Source organism: Ambystoma mexicanum, chromosome 4q, assembly GCF_040938575.1.
Source record: "Ambystoma mexicanum isolate Mex_15411 chromosome 4q, UKY_AmexF1_1, whole genome shotgun sequence".
NCBI lineage: Eukaryota > Metazoa > Chordata > Amphibia > Caudata > Ambystomatidae > Ambystoma > Ambystoma mexicanum.
In genome coordinates this window covers 1246557504-1246582301 of record NC_090928.1, presented here as the reverse complement: position 1 = coordinate 1246582301, position 24798 = coordinate 1246557504, and the positions used below count along the sequence as shown (strand labels likewise).

Here is a 24798-nt window from a genome sequence, read left to right as displayed (position 1 = left end):
CCAGAGTAGGAGACCTTTGTCATGAACTTTGGGCTAGGTACTCTGGATTCTTAGCATGTAGTGACCTTAATGTCTCAAAGTTAACGATGTATGGAAGGATCAGGAGACCAAGGAGGTTAGAAGCTGGGAAAAAGGTGAGGTTACATGAGTACCCAGTATAATTCTGTGCAAGGGGTGGGGTGGGGTGGGGTGGGGTGGGCAGAGAAGGATGCTCTATCACCAGGGCATCACATGATTAGACACAAGTGAGCTTTTAGTATTATCTCAAGAACAGGGATGGCAATTTTGATTAGAAATGATTCACAGTAACAAAGTGTCTTTAAAATAGCATATGAGAACAAGTGGTGAGCCAGTTTATGAGGGCATGACCAAAGTGGGACACAGACCAGGGTCAAAGCAAAATGCACAAAGGTGCCTATTCTTAAGTTCTAGGTTTGTATTTATTTTGCCAAATAAACCTTGCTTTCTGTAATACCTTGAAATGACCAGTTTCCTTTAAGATGCAAGGTATGAATAAGGAGCAACTGACTTATTGACGCTAAGGGGGTTGTCAGAGCAAGAGGGCACGCAGCACGACGGTTGTCAGCCAACTGGGAGAAACCAAAGGGTATCTCACCTGCTAGTCCTCAGGGATCGATCTCTCTTGCAGGTGGCCAGGGCACGCCCATCGCCTTTGCATCGAGACTCTGAGGGTTGACCAGTGCGGGAGGATCACTTGGGTGAGAGGTCTTTGGGTAGTGGGGGTGAGGCAGCCAATGGCGAGACGCAGTATTTCTCCCTTTACCGTACCCATGATCCCTCCAATTTCATAGGAATCTCTGATGTCCCAACTCCCCTTCGCCCCCTTTCTACACAAACACTGGGCTGAGGAAGAGGGCGACAGATTAACAATGCTAACTCTTACACATCGCACTGGACATGTCCCGCTAATTGGGTCAGGCAAAGTCGGGCATCTGATACCAATTTGCTCTCCTCGCACGGATAAAATGCAGAACAAGGAGGAACACTGAACAAGGTGGAACACGAGTAAGGGCAGAACTTCCAGGGCGAATGCAAACCTACTGGAGCAAAGCAACAGACCGAGGGACGAGAGCCACAGGTGGAGAACCCCAGGAGTTCCCTGCAGAAGGCCGCGAAAGACACGCGGAGAAGGCTGAATCCCAAACAAGGCGGCTACATTGTGTTTCAAGGATGCCAGTGACCCTCCCGAGTGAACGGCAGAGTTGGGGAGGCGAGGCCAAGCATGTTATGTTATTTTGCATTAATATAGCACCTTATATGCCATTGGTATGGTCTGAAGGTGCTGGTAGGTTGAACGCCCTTGGGAACCGAAGTTCAGGTCAGTAGAGAGGGTAGAGCGATTCCAAAGGTGCGTGTGCGCACCAGGTATGTGTGCAGCTGGTGCGGAGTTCATGTGGTAGCTGCTTCTTAGCGGTAGGTGTGGTGGTTGAGAGATCAGGATTATGTGTTCGCTCTGGCTGGAGTTATCCAGACCGAGTGTGGCTGCGTTAGGCCTGAGGAGAACGCCTGGCTGGGGGGTGTGAAACCAGCAATGTTTACTTAGAGTGATGGGGAGTGAGCGGCAGATGTTGATATGAGAACAGTTATACCGAATGGTGTCATAGTATCTGTGTTCTAGTTGAGTGGTGGTGTAAAGGAGAGAGTAAGTGTGGGGTGTGGTATGCTGTATGCTCTTTCAGATGTTCCCTGCGATTCAAAAGCATATTATGTACGTCACGCAATTCTGTGCGGTCAGGTCCGTTCTATGCATTTTTGTTCATTTCAGGCGTTCAAGATTGCCCTACACACGTCTGCTCGACACACTCACGCACTTTGGTTCACCTTGTGTGTTCTAGTCGATCCTTCAATCTCAAGTGTGCCCCACGCATGCTCTCAAGTGTTCCATACGCATGTACTCCTGTCTACCCACACACTCGTCCAGTCCACACACTCATCGGTACAACATACTACTCGTCCGCTTGACAATACTACTCGTCTGCTCTATGTATTCAGCCGCTCTGCATGCTCATTCGCTCTTACACGTTTGTCTGGCCAAACGTTCATCCAGTCTATACGTTCGTCCGTTCAGTATAGTCATCAGTTGTACGCCCTCCTGTGTTCTGTGCGCTTCTCTGTATTTGCGTACTCGTCAACTCTACACACTCGTCCGCTCTACACACCCAACCACTTTGCACACTCATTGGTTTTAGTATGTTCATTTATTTCATCAGCTCTCCATACTCATTTGATCTTTCTTGTTGTCTGTTCTTCGACTCATGCACCCTTCCACTTAGTGTATTCATCTGTTCTATACGTTTCATCCATTCTAACTATTTCATCTATGACATTCGCTACGTTCCCTCCTTATTCATTATGTCCATTTCATCGGTTCGGATCTCCTCATCTTCCTAATGATTTATTCCTATTACCCACTTCACTGTTTGATCTACATAACTCATTTAGTTCCGTTTGTCTTTCTAGTTTACATTTGAGTTTATTTAGCTGTCATTTAGCGGTTTATTTTTTGGGTTCAGGTAGTTTGTTGGGTCGGTGTTATTGTGATGCTAGTTTGGAAACCAGTGGGTTTTAGGAGAAGAGCCAGGTTTTCAGTAGTTTGCGGAAGGCTGTTAAGACCTCGGATAGGCGGATGTGGGGTGGGAGCGAGTTCCACAGGGTTGGGCCCAGGGCTGAGAATGATGATCCGCCTAACCTGACTGAGTTTGTCTTAGGAATTACTAAGAGGCCGGCTGAGTTTGATCTTAGCGTGTGAGTGGGATGATAAGGTATTCGCTTGTCTTGAAGATATTGAGGTCCAGTTTTATGCAGTGCTCGATGGGAGAGGCATAAGGTTTTGAAATCCACCCTACGGGCTACTGGAAGCCAGTGCAGTTTCTTAAGGGCTGGGGATACGTGGTCTCTTGGACCGAGCGCAAGTAGCATTTTGGCCGCCGCGTTTTGTGCTCTTTGGAGTTATTCAGTTGGTAGGCATGAATTCCGAGGTATAGGGGGTTTCCGCAGTCCAGTCTTGATATGACGATTGCTTGGACCGCGGAGACACTGTTGGGAAATGAGAGGTATGGAAAGATGCGCCTAAGCGTTTTAAGGTGGTAGTGGCAGGATTTTGAGACATTGTTGACTTGGCGCGAGAGTGTCAGGTCGGAGTCCAGGGTGCATCCAAAATTGTTCACTGTGTTGGAGGGTGTCGGTGAGTTGCCCATGGCGGGTGGCAAGGGTAGTGGGTGCGGAAGAAGATCGGAGTTGCCGCAAACCAGGATTTCTGTTTTGGAGGGGTTTAACAAGAGGTGGCTTTGGGTCATCCAGAGTTCTATGTTGAGGAGGCAGGATGCCAGGTCAGGTCGGGAGTTGGGTTTCGAGTTCAGGAATTTTAGAATTAGTTGAGTGTCGTCGGCGTGGTTGTAGCACAGGATGTTGTGTGAACGAATTATTGGTGGGAGGGTGATCAGGTAGAGATTGAACAGGAGGGCAGATAGACATGCTCCTTGAGGGACTCCCGTGTCGACTGGTCGGGCTTGGGAGGTAAAGTTGGATAGTGTTGTTATTTGGTGCCTGTCTTTGAGGAATGAAGCTATCCATTTAAGAGCGGTTCCATGAATTCCTAGGGAGTGGAGGCGGTCTAGGAGGATTGAGTGATTGATCGTGTCAAAGGCGGCCGATAGGTCGAGAAGGATTAGTGGGGCGCATCCCGCGGAGTCTGCTGTCATTTTAAGGTCATCCCAAATCGAGGTTAGGGTGGTTTCAGTTCTGTGACGTGTTCTGAAACCTGACTGGGCGGGGTCTAGGAGATTGTTGGCTTCGACAAAGGCATTTAGTTGAGAGTAGGCGGTTCGGTCAATGAGTTTGGCAAGGAACCTGGTGTTTGAGATTGGGCGGTAGTTTTGAATGCGTCGGGAAAGATACCGGAAGAAAGGGAGGCATTTATGATAGATCTTGCGTGTTCTCCTGCGCAGGTGGAAGCAACATTTTCTTTAAGGGTTGTGGCTGGGCAAGGGTCCTGTGGTGATCCAGATGGTTTGCGAGCAGATAGAAGTTTGAGAAATTGTTCTGGTGATATTGGACTAAAGGATTCGAACGTTGGTTGCGTAGAGGTCGCAGCTGATGGGCTGGCCGGTACGGGCGGAGGATTGCCCGGTTGCTGTAATAGAGCCAGTTTGGTGTTTAGAGTTTTTGTCCTTTCGATAGCCGTGGTGTAAAAGTGGAGGAAGAGTGAGTCGCACAGTGATTGTGACGGGGGTCGGGACGGTTGTATTACAAGCCAGATTGGTGAATTCGGAGATGATTTTGTGGAGTTCTTTGCTTGGGTTTTGCAGTTTAGGATTCGGGTGTTGTAGTGGGCTTTTTTTGCTTTCCGGATTTCGGCCTTGTACCGACACAGGTGTCGGGTCAAGGTGGTCCTGCTCTCGTGGGTTTTCTCTGCCATTTGCGTTCTAGGTATTTGGCATGTCGTTTAGTGGTCTTCAACTCTGGAGTGAACCATCTGGGGAAAGGGCCACGGTGGGTTGATGGTTTGCACGGGGGGGGGCGAGTCACATCAGAGATGTGTTGAGCCATGAGTCAAAGGCCTCAGGGGTTAGTTGGTTGGTGGGGAGGCAGGTGGGTGGTGGAGATTGGAGGAGTGCCTCGGCTAGGTCCGTGGTGATTATTAGTTTTTCCAGCATTTGCGTAGATTCGAATGAGAATACGGGAAGGGGGTCGGGTGAGTGGATGGCGAACGAGAGAATGAAGTGATCGGACCAGATGATAGGGGTTGGGAGCTTTAAATTAATCAGGGTGTTGGAGCTAAAGATGGCATCAAGAGTGAGTCCTTTATAGTGAGTCGGGCCGTTTATGTGGGGTTGGAGATAATTGCATCTAAACCGGCAACCAGGAAGTGTGTCATAGGGTTGGTGGGGATGTCGAGCCATATGTTGAAGTCTCTAAGGAGGGTGAGGTTGGGATGGTTTAGTTGGAGGGTGGCGATAGAATCGCAAAGGTTGTTTGCAAATTGTCTATCGTAGCCAGGGGGCCTGTACATTATTAGGAAGCTGTGTGAGAGCGACGGGGTGAGGGATAGTTTAACGAGGAGAGATTTGCAGGATGGAATGGAGGGTTGGTTGTCAATGATTGAGGCGCGGAAGAGAGAAGACGAATGCCACTCCCCCCTCCTCTGGACATATGGTTCAGTGGGATGAGGGAGTAGTCAGGGGGAAAGGCTTCATTAGCAATTGGGCCGAAGTCATCAGAGAACCAGGTTTCAGTGATGAAAACTAGGTCTGGTTTGACAGAGGCAAGGAGGTCAAAGATGCAAGGTCTGTTTTTTGCTACAGATTGGGCATTGAATAGGATACATTACACATCGGCAGGCAAGGTTGGTTTCGGTGCTGGAGCGGTGGAGGAGAGAATGGAGGAGAGGGGTAAGGTGGGTGATGCTAGAAGGGAATAGTGGGTGAGCAGAAAGTTTGGCAGGTTTCGGGCGGGGTTGGGTGGTAGGATGATCGAGTTTGGGTTGGGGGATTTGAGGGTGGGGTGTGGGCGGATGGGAATTTCAGTTGCAGTTGATGAGAAATCGAGGGAGAGGGGTGAATGGCTTGGTGTTTGGAGAGGGGATTGGCAGGGAGTGCAGAGGAGGGTGGGCTGATTTGGGAGGGGGGGCGCAAGGGAAGGCAGATCGGAGAGTGGGGGTGGTCCACAGGGGTCGTTTCTGACAGACTCTGGTGGAGTGGGTGCGCTCATGATTGGTGCAAGCTTTTAGCTTGATTTATGAGGGTTTTCTGATTGTAGTTCTAAGATCGGTGGTGTCACGCTTTTAGGCACACTTCCAGGTTCAACTGGTCAAAGACGATACTAGACTATTTGGTGCTTTCTAGATACAATTGTGGGCAAAGATATTAGTTTATTAGGTACACTTCTAAGTTCACCTGCACACAGAAGATATTCGGTCAGCCTCTAGATTCAATTTGTTTAGAGGGGGTATTAGCTTATTAGTCACCGTTTTAGATTCTACATTGCACAGCTATACTGTTAGTTATACTAATAGGACTGAGCAGGGCACGCTAGAGGGTGGACTTCTTTCAATTCACCTTTATACAGGGAGGATATTAGGCATGAATCTAAGTCAACTTTGTAATTAGATTATTAGTCGCCGTTTAGATTCTACATTACACAGCTATGCTGTTAGTTATATTAATACGATTAGTTAGGGCACGCTAGTAGGTGCACTTCATTCAATTCGGCTTCATACACGGAGGGTATTAGGGACTTTGTGCCGAGAGGTTATTAGGGAGATTGATCGGTTCGGTCCGGCATGATATTACACTTTTGCAATTTTCACAGAGGCTTTTGTGGTCACTTCAAAATGTAACCTTCCACAGAAAGGCTATTGGGAATACTTTGAGTTCACCAAGGGGCTAATGGGCACACTTTAAATGCAACTTTTCACAGACGGGCTATTGGGCGCATTTCTAAATTCAACTTTCCAGAATGGCTATTGGTAACCTTTCTAAATTCGCAGAGAGGCCATTGGGCACATTTCTAAATATGAGTTTCACACAGAGGTTGTTGAGCACATTTCTACATTCAACTATCACCGATAGGCAGTTGGGTCCACTTATAAATTTATAGAGAGGCTATTGGGCATACTTCTAAATGCAACTTTCCCATAGAGCCTATTGGTCACGACTTCTAGATGCAACTTTCGTAGAGAGGATATTGGCACACTTCTGGATGAAACTTTCGGAGAGAGGCTATTGGGCACCCTTCTAAAATCAACTTTCCTCAGAGAGGCTATTGGTCACAACTTCTAAATGCAATTGGGGACACTTCTAAATTCAACTTTTCTCAGAGAGGCTATTGGGCGCAACTTCTAAATGCAATTGGGGACACTTCTAAATTCAACTTTTCTCAGAGAGGCTATTGGGCACAACTTCTAAATGTACTAACCTTGACTCGTAAACTGGAAGACAGTAAAGAGAAGAAAGAAACTCACAGCCGGTGAGTTGGCAAGCAACATTAAAGACCGGTGTGTGCTAAAGAAAGATCGAAGTGGCAACAGATCACAGAATTGGAGGCTGCACGCGTGTGGGTGAGACACTAAGAAAGGCACCTACCTTGAAGTAACGATAGCTGTAAAGTCAGCGATACGGAGTAATAGAGTGGTACAGCCAAAGAAAGTAGCCCCCTCGAAAGTCTCAGTGAAAGGTTTGTAGCGTTAAAGTGAATGAACCTTAAAAGCGAGGTGATTGAAATTAACTGTGATTAAAAGGGGAGAGTAAAAAGGTGAACGTTGAACTTTGGTGCATAATACAGTGTGCTACCCAGACCAGGAAGAGCACTGGGGCAAACATAGGAACGCGAGTTGAAAGCTGGAAACTTGAGGTAGTCCTGTGGAGGTCTGTAGAAAAAAAAGGCACGCACATTTGAAAGTCTTGGATATGAGGAAACGGTCCGAGCCTGACTGAGGGAGACCGAAGGTGTAATAAGTTAGGGCAAGGGAACCCCTAAAGGAGGCAAATTAAGCTTGGGGAAGGCCACCCCAGCAAGTGTTTTGTTTTGCTATGAAAATCTGAGCCCGACTGAGGGAGACCGATATGAACATTTCGGTGAACTGTTTTTTGGAAATTGGAAAGTTAGACTTTAACGTGGAAGGCCAGGTGGGCCTCAATCCATGTTTTGAACTGCCTTTGTGTTAAGAGCCTAAGCCAGAGTGTCTCATCTTGCCTACAGGGACCGCCTTACTCCGTGCTGCCCAAAGTGTGGAGTAGCGCTGACTCAGACATATTTATTCTTTATATTTGAACATGGACTTCCCTGTGCATACATATTCTCCTTTTCACACTTTTTGTACAAAATATAGGGCAGTCATTATGTTTTTTTAATATAGGCCATTTGACGGACTCAACTAGGACAGTTTGTTTATTTGATGCTCTAAACTACTCCCATCTTCGCTATAGGGCAAAGTAGGAGTTTCTCCAATCCCATTGAAACTTCAATAAAGGTTTTACAAATTGTACCGTTTGTGTCAGTGTCATACTTGTAATACCATGCCTCCCTTACACAACACATGCGAAGATCAACAGAACAGAACATGTAGGCAAGTTAAGATGAGCCAGACAGGAAAAATGTGGCAAACAAAGCAAGATGAGAAACCAGACCGCATTAGTGGGTTTACCTCCATATCTTCCTAATATAAGGCGTAAGAGGAGATGCCCTGCTCAACACTGCCTCATGTTCATGGTGGCCGGGATGTGATCTGCATAAAGAGTGGGAGAAGACCTAGCAGATGGAGTGAAACCACCCCCTGAAGAGCACAGCAATGGATGACAGAAACCAGGAGGATTGCACCCCTTGTGATTCCAAAACTAAACTGCAGCTGCCACATACCTACTCCTAAAACTAATGTAGGCTGACAAAATCACCCTAGGGCAGAAATGGGGTGCAGGCTGTGTACCTTCGAGGCAACCCAATACTATAACAATTACGGCACAAATGGTTGCAATGGCACGGGGGTTTCAGAAGAACTCCTTCTGGCCACCAATAAGGAGTCAGCAACACAAAACAATGAAAGGGGGAAAATCGAATTGTTGAGGGGTGGCCTAGAAAGTGGCGCTAGAATACCCAAAAATAGGATTTCAGTTCCAACACCACCAACCCCCTTTCATTTTGTGTATTGCCTCAAGGGGTCATAATATATATATTTTCCCTCACCCAACCATCTCCAGGGGCTCTAATTGCAGACCCTGCAAAAGGAATAAGCCCAATGACAAACTAAATTTTGACACCAGGAGCCACCTTTGCACACACAAATCCGAGGCTTCCCTGACCTCCAGAGGGGCTTCTGACTTCCAATCTTTTGGGACTTCCATCATTGCTTCCTTTGCTATGTGCCTAAAACCTGGCAGCACGTTCCTTCATTTTCAGTAGAACCACAAGCAACGTGACTTTCCATTACCCACTATGCGTCATCTAAAATGTACCACACCTAATACTTTTAATCTGCTGGTAAAATTGCACTGAATACATGTTTAGGTAGGGGTTTATAGTTTTTAGGCACTCTTCTGATTTGTAATACTTTTTCTAAATTAAAGCAAACAATTCCTTCAGACATTTAAAGTCCCTTAAAATGGCTTTCACATGTTCAGATTAAAAAGGGGTCATATCTTTATAATTGATTATTTGGAAGAACTAACCTGAACTGTATATATTTAGAAATGATTGTTTTGATCATAAATAGTGTATGTTGCAGTAAAGAAAAGTCTACCTCTATTGTATGCTAATGTGTTTTTAGAAACACCTTGGTATTACATGGGTTAAGGACTGCAGAGAATGGCAGGCAGCCACCCCCCTCCAGCACCCATAGGCACGCCCACAAGTCCTTTGTGACCTACTGGTCAGAAGTCGCAGTCGGGAGGAATTTTTGGAAACCACCACAGTGTGGGGTTGTGAGAGGCCATTCTAGGTGACAGCCAAGTGCTTTTCACACTTGGTCTTCCCAAACTCAAAAGGTAATGTAAGATGAGCAGTGCAGCTGAGTGAGGCAGACTTGCAGAAGTATTAAAATATACTAATGATTAGGCATTAATACATGTAGTTAAGAAAAGTGTATAAAACATCAAACATTCATATATATCTACATAGTAAGCAATCTCAAATTAAGATTATAAAACACTTTACACTGTAAATAAACATTCAATAATAAAGCAAAACGGAACAAGTGTGAGAAAAAGTAGTTTTAAACCGATAACGCACTATGCCTCATAACTTTAAGGCCAGGCATTTAACAACTTCAGAATGATCCGAAGGTCCTGCGACTCCCTGATCCTGGAGATTACCCTGTGTACCAGGAGAGTGCAGGGGGTGGGGGGACAACATATGCAGTCATGTACTCTATTGGATCGCCTAAAGAAACTCTGCCCTGTCCCTGCCAGGACGCGAACTGAGGGCACCTGCGTTGGTACTGGTGGCAAAGCGATCCACCTGCGGGTGTCCCAACCTGAAGATCCCCTGAAGAACCACCTCCTTCAACTACCATTTGTGGCTATCCGTGCCCAGCGTGCTGAGCCTGTCCGCCTCTAGGTTGGATTCCCACGAGAGGAGGACTGCTGACAGGTGGATGTTTTCCCCCAGAGCCCACTCCCAAATGTCAATTGCCAGCCTGCATAGGGGAGACCACCTGGTGCCACCCTGCTGGTTGATGTAATACATGCAGGTGGAACTGTGTTTTAATGAGAATAGCCTTGCAGCGATGCTGGGTAGGAAGGCTTTGAGAGCAAGCCAGATGGCCATCCCCAAGCCAGTTGATGTGCGCCAGCTTCTCCTGAAGGGACCATACTCCATGGACACTGTGGCTGTCCAGGGAAGCCCCCCCATCCCTCTCGGATGAGCTTGTGGTAATGGTGACCTGAGGGATTGGTTGCCGGAAGGGGCTGCTTATCCGCAGTTTGTTGTCTGTACTCCACCAGACTAGATCCTGGTGGAGATGCCGAGATATGCCGACCTGCACCACCCGAGATCCCTTCTCCTGTTTCCAGGAGGCTGAAAAGTGTAGCGGCAGCCTCCTCATTTTGAGCCTCATATGTGGTATTGCGAGGAGACATGCAGCCATGACTCTGAGAAGGTGTTGGTACCACCAAGCCGAGGTCACGGCTCTGCTAATAAAATGCCCAGATACCTGCGATCTTGTCCACAGAGGGGGAAATGTACAAAATCCCAGGTTATATAGTGTACCCATGAAGGCTGAGGCCATATAGTGGACTGCCTCCGCAGATCTCACCCTGACTATCCAGTCGTCTAGATATGGATAAACGTGACACAGACCTGTGCCACAAGTAGGGATGCGACTACGTTCATTAGTCTTATAAAAACCCTGCAGACCGAATTGAGTCCAAAGGGTAGAACCCTTTATTGAAAGTGAAAACCCATGATCCTGAACCTCAGGAAGGACCGATGGGGTTCCCAGATCGGGACGTGTAGGTAAGCATCCTTCAGATCCAGGGAGCACACCCAGTCTCACATGCACAGTGTCTCACTATGAAGGCTGGGGTAACCATCTTGGAAGGGAAAGGTTCAAGGTGGAAAAGTCTAACAACTCTCAGGGCAGCCTGGTTCTTTTTGTGTATGGCAAAAATTCGGGACTAGAAGCCCAGACCCCGCTGCGAGGCTGGAACTCCCTCCACTGCCTGGCTCGTTACTAGCGAGCAGAATTCCGCCAACAGAGTTGCTGACCCAATCTATGGAGGGGAGGAAGGAACAGAGGGAGGAATGGGGAGCCGGAAGCCTGTGGATACTGCCCATCCACGGGTTCGTGAACTTTGTCTGCCAGCAATGTACGTGAAGGGCAAGCCTGCCCCCACAGGAGACTCGTGGATCCGGATGGGCTTGTCACAACTTCTTCCCCTCTGAGCCTGGAGTGGAGGTGGGGGGGGCTGAAAGAAACCCTCGTTAGCCTCCTTGTGCTGCCTCTGCTGGCTAGGCGCTCTGTCCAGGTGTCTGGACCGTCTCTCCTGGAAGCCTCTGAGGGATCGACCTTTGTACAAGCACTGGTGCATCTGGCTGTAGGTCTTGGGTGCAGACTTAGTGAGAATAAAGGTTTTGCTGTCTGTGAGCTATTTTTCTTATCAAGTTCCTCATCCACTGCTGAATGGAACAGTTCACCCCCTTCGAAAGGCAGGTCTACTATGCGTTCCTGTACATCTGGATTGAATTTTGTCACCCTGAGCAAAGCCAAACTTCTCATGTCTGTGGCAATACAAATAGCTTGCCATAACGTGTCAATGTGGGCCACCGTGGACTCCATTATGTCTTGTGCCCCGATTTTGATCTCCGCCAGCCCAGCCTTGAAGCAAGCCTGGCTGTGTGTGGGGAGCTCAGGGAGGAAATCAGCAATTTCTGGCCACAGCTTCTGGTTGACAGCATCCAACATGGCGTTGGAGTTGACCTGGCACAGGTGTAAAGTGGCGTTTGAATACATTTTCTTCCCAAACACCTCCAAAAGCTTTTCCTCCTTGCCCAGGAGTGCAGATGTCGAAGCCACGGAGGAGGATTGTGGCTTGCAGTAGGAGTGATGCTGCTGCTATCACCAAGAAATGTGGTTGGGGGTGCGCTGACAATAGGAGGGGGGTCCCCTTCCGTTTGCCTGTACTTCACGTTGAGATGCCTATTGGTAGGTTGTGTAGAGTGCGGCTTTAGCCAACCTTTTTTAGCAAGTGCCACAACATCCTTTTGAAGCGGAATTCCTGTTCTAGAAGTAGGCAGTAGCAGGAGAACTGCCAGTACCCCCGCCTCCGGTTGTTCCACCTGTGGCTGCAGGATTCCTAGGTACTCAGCCAAACTTGGTAGCTGCTCGTGAAAAGCCTTGGCTGACGACAGGGTGTCCAGGTCCTCCTCCTCATCATCATCTGTGTCCACTGTTGTGTCCTGCGGGTCCGGGGGAGCCGGAGGAGTGCTGGATGCTGGCAGCTGTGGCGTGCCGAGTATCAGTGCCAGAGGTGGGAGAGCCGGGGCTGCTGTGATTGGTACAGGCATGAAAGCTGGGGGTCGAGTCGGACCCAGCGGCGGGGTGCCCGTGGGTGCTTGCGGCTGTACGATGGGGAGCATGTCCCTGATCATGTACCTGAGCATAATATCCATCTGTGGTGATCTCATGAGTGTGAGGAACTTCTCCAAGAACCAGTCTTCACAGGCCAGGGGGGTGCCAGATGATTTAGGTGTGCCCCATCTCGTTGCATAGGGCGAAGTGCAACTGCCCTGCGAAGTGGATGGATAGGATGTGGACCAAGTAACGGGAGTTGACCAATCCCACCTGGAGGCTCGTTCCCTGCCTGGTCTCCGAAGGGAAAAGGCATCGGGTAAGCCGCCATTTTGTCTGGCCTGACGGCCATTTTGTTTTGGTCCGTGCCATGTGCCTGTGTCGTGGAACTTGCTGAGCTGGGACCGGCTTCCACCATTACGCTGAGGGGTGGTGTTGGTGGTTGTGGCCTTCCCTGCACCTCAGGGTGAGGCGGAGTGCCCTTGGCTGTGCTGCCGGTAGTGCTGCGTACAGGCGCTGCCTCAGACATGAGTCTGGTATTAAAGCGAAAACCCTTGGGTTGGGAGCCGGTAATAGCCTTTTGCTGCCCCTCAGCGGTGGCACCGGTAGGATCTTGCGACCCTTTGGCCGGTACCTGGAGCAGCTTCAGTGTTTCTTGCTGGTCTTAGGACCCGAGGGGTACCTCCCGCGTGGGCCCTTCCTTGGGAAGGAGTCGCCTTTGCGGGGTGCGGAGGAAACCAGGGCACCTACCTTGGGCCCGGTCTTCTGCTTCACGAATGCTTTGAGGTCCTCGGGAGGCAATCTTCCAAAGAGCTCCCGCCACCTGGCGGGTCGATTCCTGAGCGTGCGCGGCGTCAGGGCGTTGCACGCTGTATAGCCGTCCCAGCCGTGGTCTGGGCCAAGTCGGCAGAGGGCATGGGGGGGGTCGAACGTTGGGAAGGGACCCTTGCAGACTGGACACCTGCTGAAGCCTGCCGTTGTCGACATGCGCCGGGGAGGAGCGTGGCGCCAGAGGACAGAGCAGTACCTGATATTGGAAAAGAACAAAGATGAGACATACTTCTCCGGTGAAGAGGGCGTGGAATTAGAAGGCCGGAGGCCTAACCAAGGAGCGCTGATGAAAGCAGGCCATTCCTGTCGATACGGCAAAAAGGACTGAGGAGTGGTGCCGGTGGCCGGGGAGCGCATGGTCCCAGGGCTACGCCACCGAGCGCGTCTAAATTTAAAGGGGAAGATGATTTATCTGGTGAAAAGGGTTCAGTTTCCTGCCCCTAGCGATGGATGCCTATAGAGTATGGAGGAAAGGGGACGGGACGTAGGAGTATGACAACACAAGAAAAATAGTTCATTTCTTTTAGCCTTTTTAATTTGGGGGGGTTGCTCCCCAGTTTCTACAGCTTATTTACCCCCCCCCAAACTACATCTAGCCCTTTTAATCCCTTACCCCCACCCCCCATAAGCAGATTCCACAAACCTCAAATACATTAACAAAAAAATGCTTCACTATTCATGGGGTCACTAAATGTTTGTCGTTATTTATTTTTTTATATTAAAACTGCATACCACACATCCCTAAGTTTAGTTTAGTTTATTATTTGTATAGCGCGCCATACCCTGGAGTATCAGGGCGCAAACAGACAAGGATATGCTCAGCTTGGTTACAGGTACATAGAAATCAGATGAAGGTGCAGAGATGCGCTGAGCTTGGTTACAGATATGCTCGGCTAATTGCAAGTACAGGAAAAGGCAGGAAGTGTAGACATAGACATCAGCAATATTACAGCAAGCAGATATGAACAAGGAGAGATCAAGGACAGGGGAGCAAGGAGCATGCTCCTGTTCGCGTAATATAAAGTTATATACAGTAATGTACAATGTGACAAGTGGACTAGTTAGCTGTCGTTGGGGAGAGATCAAGGACAGGGGAGCAAGGAGAGATCAGGACAGGGGAGCGAGGAGCATGCTCCTGTTCACGTAATATATAGTTATATACAGTAATGTACAATGTGACAAGTGGACTAGTTAGCTGTCGTTGGCTCTCAGCCACCTAGTGAGGTTTTGTCTAAATTTTGCGAAAGGCTGAGGTTCTCTGACATCATGCGGGAGGGAGTTCCATAACTGCGCAGCCTTGACCGGGAAGCTATTTCCTCCTATAGTGGCAAGTTTGAAACGCGGGACTTGGAGGCAGTTTGCGTTGGCTATTCTGGTAGGTCTGGAAGAAGTCCTTTTGCGTAGTCTATCCATGAGGTAAGGTGGAGCTTTGTTGTTGATACATTTGTGGGTGAGGGAAGCGATTTTGAGATGAATTTTGTCTATGGTGGCGAGCCATTTGTATTCTCTTCTTGTCGAGGATATATGCTCGTTTCTATTAATCTTGAGTGCTGCTCTCAAGGCATTGTTCTGGAGCACTTGAATTTTGTGGATGGTCTGTTTATTAGCTCCAATGTAAAGTCCATTACAATAGTCTAATTTGGACAGTATCAAGGCTCTGGCAAGTGTAATGCAACTATCTGTGGAGAGGAATTGTTTGCTCGCTCTGATAAGTTTGCATGTATATGCGGTGGCAGAAGCTAGAGAGTTAACTTGTTTGGTAAAGTTCATGGTGGCGTCTAGGTAGAATCCTAAGGTTTTTACTTCATGAGCTACTTTTATGTTGTTCCCATCAATAATGAAGTTGTCGTAATCGGGGCTGAGTTTGGATATATAGGTAGTGGTGCCCAGGATGATAAGCTCAGTTTTATCATCGTTCAGGCATAGGCCGTGTGTGGCCATCCATGCCTGAACGATGCTATAGATCCTGTTCACTAGGGCCAGGTCCTTGGCGTAGTCTCCTGAGAGCGGGAGGAGGATCTGGGTATCGTCTGCGTAGTTAGTGTAGGCGATACCCAGATGATCCATTTCATCAAAGAGAGGCTTCGTGAAGACATTGTAGAGGGTGGGTGACACACAAGACCCTTGTGGAACACCGCATGTTATAGGGATTGGATCTGCTGAGGCTGATGGAGCGAAGACTCTCATGGTCCGATTACTCAGGAATGACTTGATCCAAATTATGGCCTCTTTTGAGAAGTGGGCTGCCGAGTCGAGGTGACTACAGAGGACTGTGTGGTCCACTAAGTCGAATGCCGCTGATAGGTCCAGGAGGAGAAGTAGGGCCGCTTGGCCATTGTCTCTGCAATCGTCTATTTGGGCCTTAAGATCTATTAACGCTGTCTCGGTCCCATGTTGCGGGCGGAATCCTGATTGACGGATTCCAAGTAGGTGGTTAGACTCTAGGAAGCTTTGAATTTGCAAGTAAGCCACTTTATCTAAAATTTTTAGGAGAAAGGGCACAGTCGTGATGGGCCTGAAGTTAGTCGGAATGGTAGGGTCAAGGGTTTGCTTCTTTAGTAGTGGCAGTACCCAGGACTCTTTTAGGTTGATCGGTACTGAACCTGAGGTGAAGGAAGAGTTGAGGGGTTACCTTGTATCCACCTTTCTCTCTACTCCTGCAACATTTCTGTTACAGTAACAAGCATTCAAGAATGGCTGGTGGCAGTGCATGTGTTCTACCAACTCCTGTTCTTTTTGCTTGCAGGTATGCACAGATGGGTCACCTTTGATCTAACATGGTGGTTTCTTTTTTTGCCATTTCTTATGTGGTCATCCTTTCTTGGTAGGACCTGGGTTGGGTGGGGTGGGGTCCTGGTTTGAGTTTAGTCTTCGGCGGGAACCCTTTGTGTAGCCCGCTGATTCCAGGTTGTCTGCGAGGACAGGTAGCATGGGAGGATCGCAAAACTGCCATCCTTGGTCTTCTGCTGTGACTGAAAGGAACCAGTTCCCACTGGGGGGGGCTGGCTGTCCTGATTGGACAAACACCTGCACTTTTCTGTAAACTGCAGGGAGAGTTTGCAGAGGATGAGTGTGAAATCCTAATAAAAAGGTGAAGTTCCTGAGGGTGTCCGGTCAAAGGATCGAATGCCATAGGGTCGAGTCAATAGGACCTAAAACAAAGGGGCGAATTTAAAAAAAAAAATATATATATATATATATATATATATATATATATATATATATATATATATATATATATATATATATAAAAATTTTGGGGTTTCTGTACGTATAGGAAAAAAAAGTGGTTTTTACCCCCATAAAAAGGCGGGTTTAGCGCGCCCCCTCTCCCCCATTTCCCAAAAAGGACCCTTTTGTTTTCGGTCCTTTTGATTCGACCCTTTTGTCATTCGATCCTTTTCATTCAAACCTTTGACCTAACCGTTCCTGAGCCAGAAGGCAAGTCAAGCACTGGAACAAAAGATCCAAAGAAGACTACCACAGACACCCGAGGCCCTTTCCAGCAACTTTAAAGAGGCCACTGCTGTCCTGACCTCATTTTCAAATCAACAGAGGAGCTACGAAGAAGACGACTCCTTCCCTTTAGCTGGTGGAACCAGCTAGCCATAAGAACCTGCAAGACGAGCCATCCCACAGCATGCTGTGACCTTCCTGGTCTGCCATCTGCCAATACCCTGGGACCTCTGACCACATTGCAGTGCATCTTCCCATGAAGGAATCCTCTCAGAACTTTGCTGGGCTCAATTTGGACCGCCAGATGCAAGATCCACCCTCCTAAAGTCCCCTCACTGGAGCGCAATACCAACGAACCTAGGCGGATTGACCTGGCAGCAAATGTTTACTCTTGGTTTTGTTGAAAAGGCACCAAAACCGAGAGACCGACGTTATGGCAAAAAGTGTCACTTGCTGAGAGTCCTTTCTCTCGACTGCTGCAGCAACATCCCTGCCAGAGTCCCTCCTTTCATCACCACGACCAAGGAAAAGGAGACAGGGTCCACTGCTGCTGCACCGTGAAAGAATCCAGCTGCATCTTCGTCACTCATGTACTGTCGGACTCGGGGTAATGTTACCTCAAGCCATTTTTGTTGCTCCTGTGTTGTTGGAGTGCCGATTCCGGGGATTGGGTGTTCACCCATACCTTTCACCCAGGCCTATCGCTTGTGCGACTATACTGAGTCTTTCCCAAGGTCCCTGAAACCTTTTTGACCCTCAAGAGCATCTTACTTGGAATTGAAGAATCCTCTAGAACTGCCTTTTCTGCTGTTGTGCCTTACCTGCTTTCCCTCCAATCCGACTTTGAAGAACTCATACTTAGCTAGGGATGGAGTGCTCAAGCCATAAGGCCTCTGAAAAGTATTACAAGTCTTTGAAAGAATTGAACTATTATTGCTGGTGCAAATAACCATTTCATTGCCTGCAACAGAGCAGAGTAGCTATAACAAATGATTTTACTTACTGTTGAACTATGTTCATGATCTGTACGATTCCCTACTATTGGTTTACGCACCTGAAGTATTGCTCATCTTTTCGATTGTGTTGATTAGTTAAAATAGTACTATCTGAATAACTTTGTCTTGTGTATATAAAATAAATATCTATTTTACTTTAAGTATGTAAGAGTTTCTTTGGGCCCATGTATTTACTGAGTACATTGTACTTACCTACAAGCTTACATCCTACTCCTAAGATGCGTCTGGCTGCTCTGCCATTCTACCAAACCTTTGGGTACTACAGACCTATACAAAGAGTCGGGGCCTGTATACCAAGGGATACTTTTGTACTGTCTTACCTCAGGTGGACAGTGAGAAAACTCCCCTAACACAAGGTACAGACATTTTATTCACTGGCCCCTTCTCCTGGGTTCTCTGTATTGGATTAGCTCTTCTATTATATTGTTCACTTGACAGTTTTATCTAACACCACTTTTTGTGGCGCTTTCTCTGTACTCTTCCACCCTGTACTCATGGGGCATTGCCCCTTCTTCCCAGAGGTATTCCTTTCTAGTCTCTACTTCCCATACATGGTTACACATCACATTCTTTATTGGCTTCTCATAACTCTAGTTAGGCTGGTTTATTTTTTGTATATTACACTTATTACTGGGACGAGTTTTTCCAGTCATACTGTTGCCCTGGCGGCCTTCCGCTTCTCCCAAATAGTGTTGGGTTCCTTTGTGTATGCAGGGGAACCTTCTAGGGCTTGGCACTCACTCTGATAATAGACTTTGTTGGCTTTGCGTTGTTCCGTTCTCAGGTTCACTGCAGGCTGCTGCATTCTATGGACACTGGCGTAGGAAGCTGCTAGCGCTCGATGCGCTCTGCATCATAAAACGGGCGTCTGGCGCACCAGGGTACTGTCGTGATTACGCCACCACCTTATATTTAACTCCTCTTCGCGTTCTGCCAACAGCTTCCCTGTTGTTGTACTTAAAGCATCTCAAGTTGGCGTTCTTCGCCATTCCGAAAAGATGCAGAGTCCATGGCTTGCTTCTGCTCCACCTCTCCAAGGCATGATTACGTCAGGGGCGGACTTACCCTGCACACCATACACTTGCTCTCTCCTCGTAATCCACTTGTCCCAGTTAAATACACATCCCTTCTTAAAGAGCCATCTTTTCCTTTTGTTGACTGGTTCGCTTCTGCATTGCCTGCAACCAAATAGAAGGACAACACATTCTTCATAGCAGGCAGTCCCATATGCGCCGATATAGTGCTTGGTCTAGTGAGTTCCTCATGGAAACAAGAGTCCTTCTCTCCTAAGGGGAGTCATTCCCAGCGAGGTCCCACTTGCCCAGACCCCTACGGAGTTTCTTGCGGAGCAGGATCACCACCCTAGCCCCAAATGGGGTGGCTTCCCCTTGGAAAGAAGGGACAAATACCCTTGATTCGTAACAGTGGACATGCAGAGAGTGAGGACAACCAACTCTAGACATTAAGTCCAGATAGGCGGTACTGCCAGCTGTGTTAAGGATGTAAACATGATGGTTTAAGTGCTACAGTGAAGGCAGTAGAAAATGAAGGACAGAGGCAGGGTAAAGGCATATGAGAGGTAGCATTTACCCACATCTGCCAAGCAACAGACATCCCAGGGAGAAATTAATTGGTAACAAGTGGAACCAATCCCACCATAAGCCAATTGCCGAAAAAAAATTCAAAGGCGATAAAAAGTAACCCTGTACTTAAGGTGGCGTTACGTTACAAGTAAAAAGACAGGGAAACATGAATGAGGGACACTGGCAGCTGCTGTGACAGACTAGTGTCCACATAAATGAGTTGAGCAAGTTTGAAAATGTTTGACTTGCGTCAAAAGGTCAGCTAGGATTCCAATGCAGATATGCTGTAAAACGCATTGAAATAAACTGTGGCAAAGCAACGAAAATAAAGTTTTCCCCAACACTCACATCAAGAAAGGACCATAAATGGTCTCAAATGGAGGCTCTAAAATGGTAACTTAATTTGTTGCGAAACCCATTCTCCAGGATAAAATGGTTAACTGACCAAAATGGCTACAACTTGTGAATGCCATTACAAGATAGTGCCAGTACTGAGAACAACTGTCTTGGTCCGTTTACTGACCCAAGGAGACTAGGCTACACCATGGCCGCAGCCACCTTTGGGGGCCATAAGGTTACCAAACGGGCCACATGCAAGAGTCCCATTCCAGTGAGAGCTGGATTGAACTAACTGGGAACAAATGGGTACTTAAAACAGCAAAACGTTTAGGGCCTCCGGGTCATAGGTAGAAAGTAATTTTGTACCTTACACTCAGTCACAATTTTAGGAGATAGCGTCAGACAGAAAGAAATATTTTAAGGGAATCCCAATCAAAACAACGGATTGGTCTTCCATAGTCCTCACCAGAAGACTTCTACAACAATCTCTGTAATGAGTTCCTTCTCCAAAACCAACGTACTTTTGCATTGGCTATGACACTCACGAGCCGCCGCAGGGGAGGTAAAGAAAAGTCCAGGGATGGAGCAAGTCCGAAGTGTACTACACTGTTGATGCATGCATGGAGATGGTGAGGAGCACCATCAGATGAGTCGAGCACCTGAGTCTACGGAGGCAGGATATCATAAGCGAGGATAAGCACATTCCAAATTAGGACTGATTTTTCCAAATGAAGGGATTTATTGCAAAGTCCTTCTTCAAATCCATTCTTTCTAACAATATTTTACTTCCTTGGGTAGATGGCGATTGTTCACATGTTGAGACTGGCTTCAGAATGAGGCCACACAATTTGCGCTTGCCACCGGCCACTGCCAAGTTGTTATCCATTCCCAGCAAATCGAAAACTGTACTGTGTGCAGGTGGAGGACTGGGATTTATGCCGCAGACAAAGCTATCCTTCACACTAACCACTCATTTTTCAAATGTGTTCATTTCAAATCATTGCTAAAGACCATAGGAAGTACACCGAGCTTCAAAATAAACTTTTTTTAAGCTAACAACTCAGAAGCAACACCAATGCAGGCCACATTACACACAAAATAGGTAATCTTTCCAAGGCAAACAATCATAACAGGAATCAAATTTGAAAACCAAGAAGGCACGCACACCCTTACCTGACTGCTATGTGTTGTGAAATTAAGAAGGGCTTGCAGATATCGTCCAAAGTTCGTTAGTGCTGCTGAACCGAGTTTCAAATCCTGAAATAAAGGATATAAAAAGAAAATAAAGCTTAGCTTAAACTATTATTTTAAATTAATCTCCAATCCATGACAATTGATTATTAAGTGTGGTTTAAAACAACTGGCTCATAATGCGTTGCACACTGGTTCGGATGTAGATCTTTAATCCAAATCAAATTGGTTATCAATTGGTCAACCTCAAAAAGGGTGAAAGATGGCTGTTGGGAGAATTCTCATTTCTGTGCCAATTCCCTTCAACCTTAGAGACCCCCAGCTCTTTTGCTGTACTTTAGGACTTTAAATTTTTATCCTGAGTGAGATTCACTCATGTATTTTTGATCTGATTTGGACTCTGTTTTCTTTGTTTTTGGAGTCTGACAAACTCCATAGGCATCTATCTTTTGTATTGTGACACACAGCACCTTCAGTGCAGTGTCACAGAAGTCCTTTGGATTTCTCATAAGCTTTAATATCTTGTCTTGGGTGAACTACAGTTCCCAAGAAATAGTAAAGAGAAATTGACTTAACTTACCTTTTTCCTATATAGGTCCAGCACACCACATCTTATGTGGAGTGCTGTGGGTTTACTTAGTAGCCCCTTTTCCTACTTGCTCATGTAACATTTATGTTACCCTCATGACTTTAAATGGCTGGTGGCAGTGGTTTAGTTTTCCTACCATTGTGCTCTTCTACCGCTGGCTGAATCCTCAGCTGCAGTTTAGCACCCATGGGTGATCACCGTCAAAATGTCCGGTCTTTTTTTGCCATTTCCTGTTAGTGAGGTCTTTCTTGGGATTTACTCTGCACGCCAAACCATGTTTAACCCTTTTGTTTGTTTAGCCTTTTACAGGCTTCAGTACTGAAACCCACCTCTGGCTCTAGTGTGTCTGGCAGGGCAGGAAGCGAGGGAGGTGCCTGAAACTCCCCATCCTTGGTTACCTGAATGCACCCAGTGCCGATTGGCTGGCTGTCCTTGCAGGTCAACCACCCTCTGCGTGAGCGACAGCTAAGCTGTGCATGAATGGGAGAAACCAGCATACAAGGTGAGGCTTCTTGAACTGAAGGCAGAGTCGACCACTGGACGAAACATCTGACGAAGGAATCATGAAGAGAAGCTTGCTGCATCCTCCTGGAACGTTGAACTACCCGGGGAAAGCCCTGCTGCTGTGCTGAAACTGCTTTTCTGAATCAACTAGAGAAGCTCCGGAAAGGACGACTTCTTCCCTTAGGTTAGTGGGACCAACTAACCCCAAGACTAACTTTACTGGAAGACCTTCCCCCAACTGGATGTACTTCTTTTCTGCTGTAGGAACAGACTGCCAGGGGTCGAGAAATCTGTAGTTGAATGCATCATCTTTGAGCCGGACTGAAGCTCCAGGAAGATCCTGAGGACCCTCCCGAAGCAGGACAACCCAAGCTCGAGTCACCTCACCGGAGTGCTGGACTCAAGGAGTGAAGGAAGCCCATCAAGTGAACTTGGTGGCCTTCAATATCCCGACATGTACGTGCATTATCTGGCAGCCCAGGCTCAGGACATGCCGGCCTGAACGGCCCAGTACCAGATCCTCCACACACCCGAATAGCGAAAACAGCCACTTACCCAGATGAACTGACGATGTGTGGCTGCCGAAAGGGCCTTTAAGTTATTTTATTTCACGATTTCAAAGACTCATGTTCTTATATCACAGTTTCTAGCACCTCATCTACAGCTTTGCCAAACAGGTTGGACTCTCCACCGGTTTGTTGATGAGAACCGCTTGCGTTTCTGGTTTGAACCCCGAGTTCTTTAACCATGCATGCCTCTTCAAAAGTGTACTTTGGGCTAGAGTTCTCCCTGCGGTCTCTGCAGTGTCTAGGTTGTTCTTAAGGACATTATGATTTATTGGCTCCCCTCAGACACAACTGCAAGCAAACGTGAACGTACTGGTTCGGGGACCTCTTGCAGGACCTCCTGGAGCAGGTTCCAATGAACAGCACAAAAGCTGGACAACAGTATGGTATTGTTGGCAATCCTGGTGGCATAGGCTGCCGCTGTAGTGACACGCTTTCCCAGGTCATAGTTTTTTGCAGTTCTTATCCGGTGGTGCCTCAACCGTGGACAAGGGTACCCCCGCTCTTTTTCTGGTTGTAGTGACTAGGAGGAAATATGGGGTGGCATGTCCCCGAATGTATAGAGGGACTGTAGGGGAGGGACGTAAAAGTTTCTCCACCCAAGGATTCACAGCCCTTGTTTGTGATGGGTCAGCAAAGAAGGTGCGATACACCGTTTAATGGAGTTCAGTAAGGGTATATAGCCTGACTTGCAGGTGGCTTCTCCAGAATATCCTGCACGAAGTCAGTGTCTTGCGTGGCGATCTGAAAATGTTCAGCCACCTTTCTCAGAATGGCATTTAATGTCAACTGATCATCTATGGGAGATGGCTGTTGAAATGGTGGAGATGTGAGAGGATCCATACATATTGTGTCTGGATCTGGTGTATTGGTAGGAGAGATCCATGGTGGGTTATCCCCTGGTGGCTCATCCCCCCTCCCCAATCTGGGGCCTGGTCCGTGGGGTCCTCAAAGGTATCATCTTCTTGTAAAAAGAGGTTCTGAGGAACTTCTTCCTGTTCCGTAAGGTCAAACACCTTCTCATGAAAAGGGCAGGAGGTTCTCTGGAATTTAGAGAAAGTGGGGTAAAGGTCCTCCTCACTAGGTCTTTTAGGCGTGGTAAATCCTTCTGTGAAGGATACGACTTTTGAAAGCTTATTCATACACCCCTCAAACCTATCTCTGGTCCATGAGGAGGAGCCAGAGGGGGAAAGTGCTCCTCTAGGGGATCTACGAGATTAGACTGTTCAAATTTATCTGAGAGGGTTTTAGCTAGAGGCTGGGGGTTCTCAGAATAGTATTCCTGCCTTTCTCAGGGTGAGTAAGTGTCTTTCGACCTCTCTTTGGGCTTATTAGCCGCCAAAACAATCTTTGCAAGATTTTCGTGGATCTTCGGCGTCCCTGGGAGGGGTTTTGGCTTTTCTAGTGGCTTAGCTGTAGCTTTCGACGTTGTCAGAACTTTCTGCGTTGGCACGCTCTTACGAGGCGTCTCAATGGTCTTATGAATTTTGGTGCCGATGCCCTGGTCAGTGGAGTGCCCAGATGCATGCAGCTTACGCGGTTGCAGGGACGGCTGCCGACCCTTTGATGGGTTCCGAAGAAATCGGCGTACCCGCTGGCGCCTTGGACCATCCAGACAGGTCTGTCGAGGCGGCATGGGGGTTTGTGTGCAGTGGGTGTGTCCCCGTCATCAGGATGTACATTCCCCATAGCAGAGCCGTCGGTCTGCCTGTCAGGGCTGGGGACGGACGGCTCGGAACGTGGTCGTTCTGATGATGGGTCGATGGCATCCGAGTCAGAGCGACAGCTGTCACTCAATTCATCAGCGCCTGCGGCAGAGCTACCCTCGGCATGCATCATGGTGTAGGCCGCACACCGGTTAACTCAATGCTCTTTAATTGCCTTAGGATGAAAGAGCTGACCAGATGCCTCGTGGTGGTCTCGAGGCAGACACTTATTGATCTCCGGTGAGTGTATTTCCAAAGATACTTGCCTTTACAAGAATGGAAAAACTTAAAAAGGTGTCCTGTCCGTAGTGCAAGACTATAGCGACAGCAAAACCATAGAGATAAAGAGGGTGTGGGAGAGAGGGAATACATTCTTGAAAAGAAAGAGCCCTGGGCCCCACTCTCCCTACTGTATAGGTCGGCCAGAAGGCCCGGCCACGCGGTCATCCGGAGCACCCGTCATGAACCGCAGATTATGTCCGTTCTAGACTTCATGG

General features: G+C 47.7%; 1 protein-coding gene across 5 annotated transcripts in view; it reads right to left on the bottom strand.

Moving 5' to 3' along the window:
• Nucleotides 1-24798, bottom strand: part of LOC138468321 (exportin-5-like) — a 2334215-nt gene that overhangs the window by 1917871 nt on the left and 391546 nt on the right. For all 5 annotated transcript variants that reach the window (XM_069608827.1, XM_069608826.1, XM_069608825.1 and 2 more), the window contains exon 10: nt 20919-21002. In XM_069608827.1, the coding sequence (XP_069464928.1) occupies nt 20919-21002 (84 nt within the window). The remainder of the gene's footprint in view (nt 1-20918; nt 21003-24798) is intronic.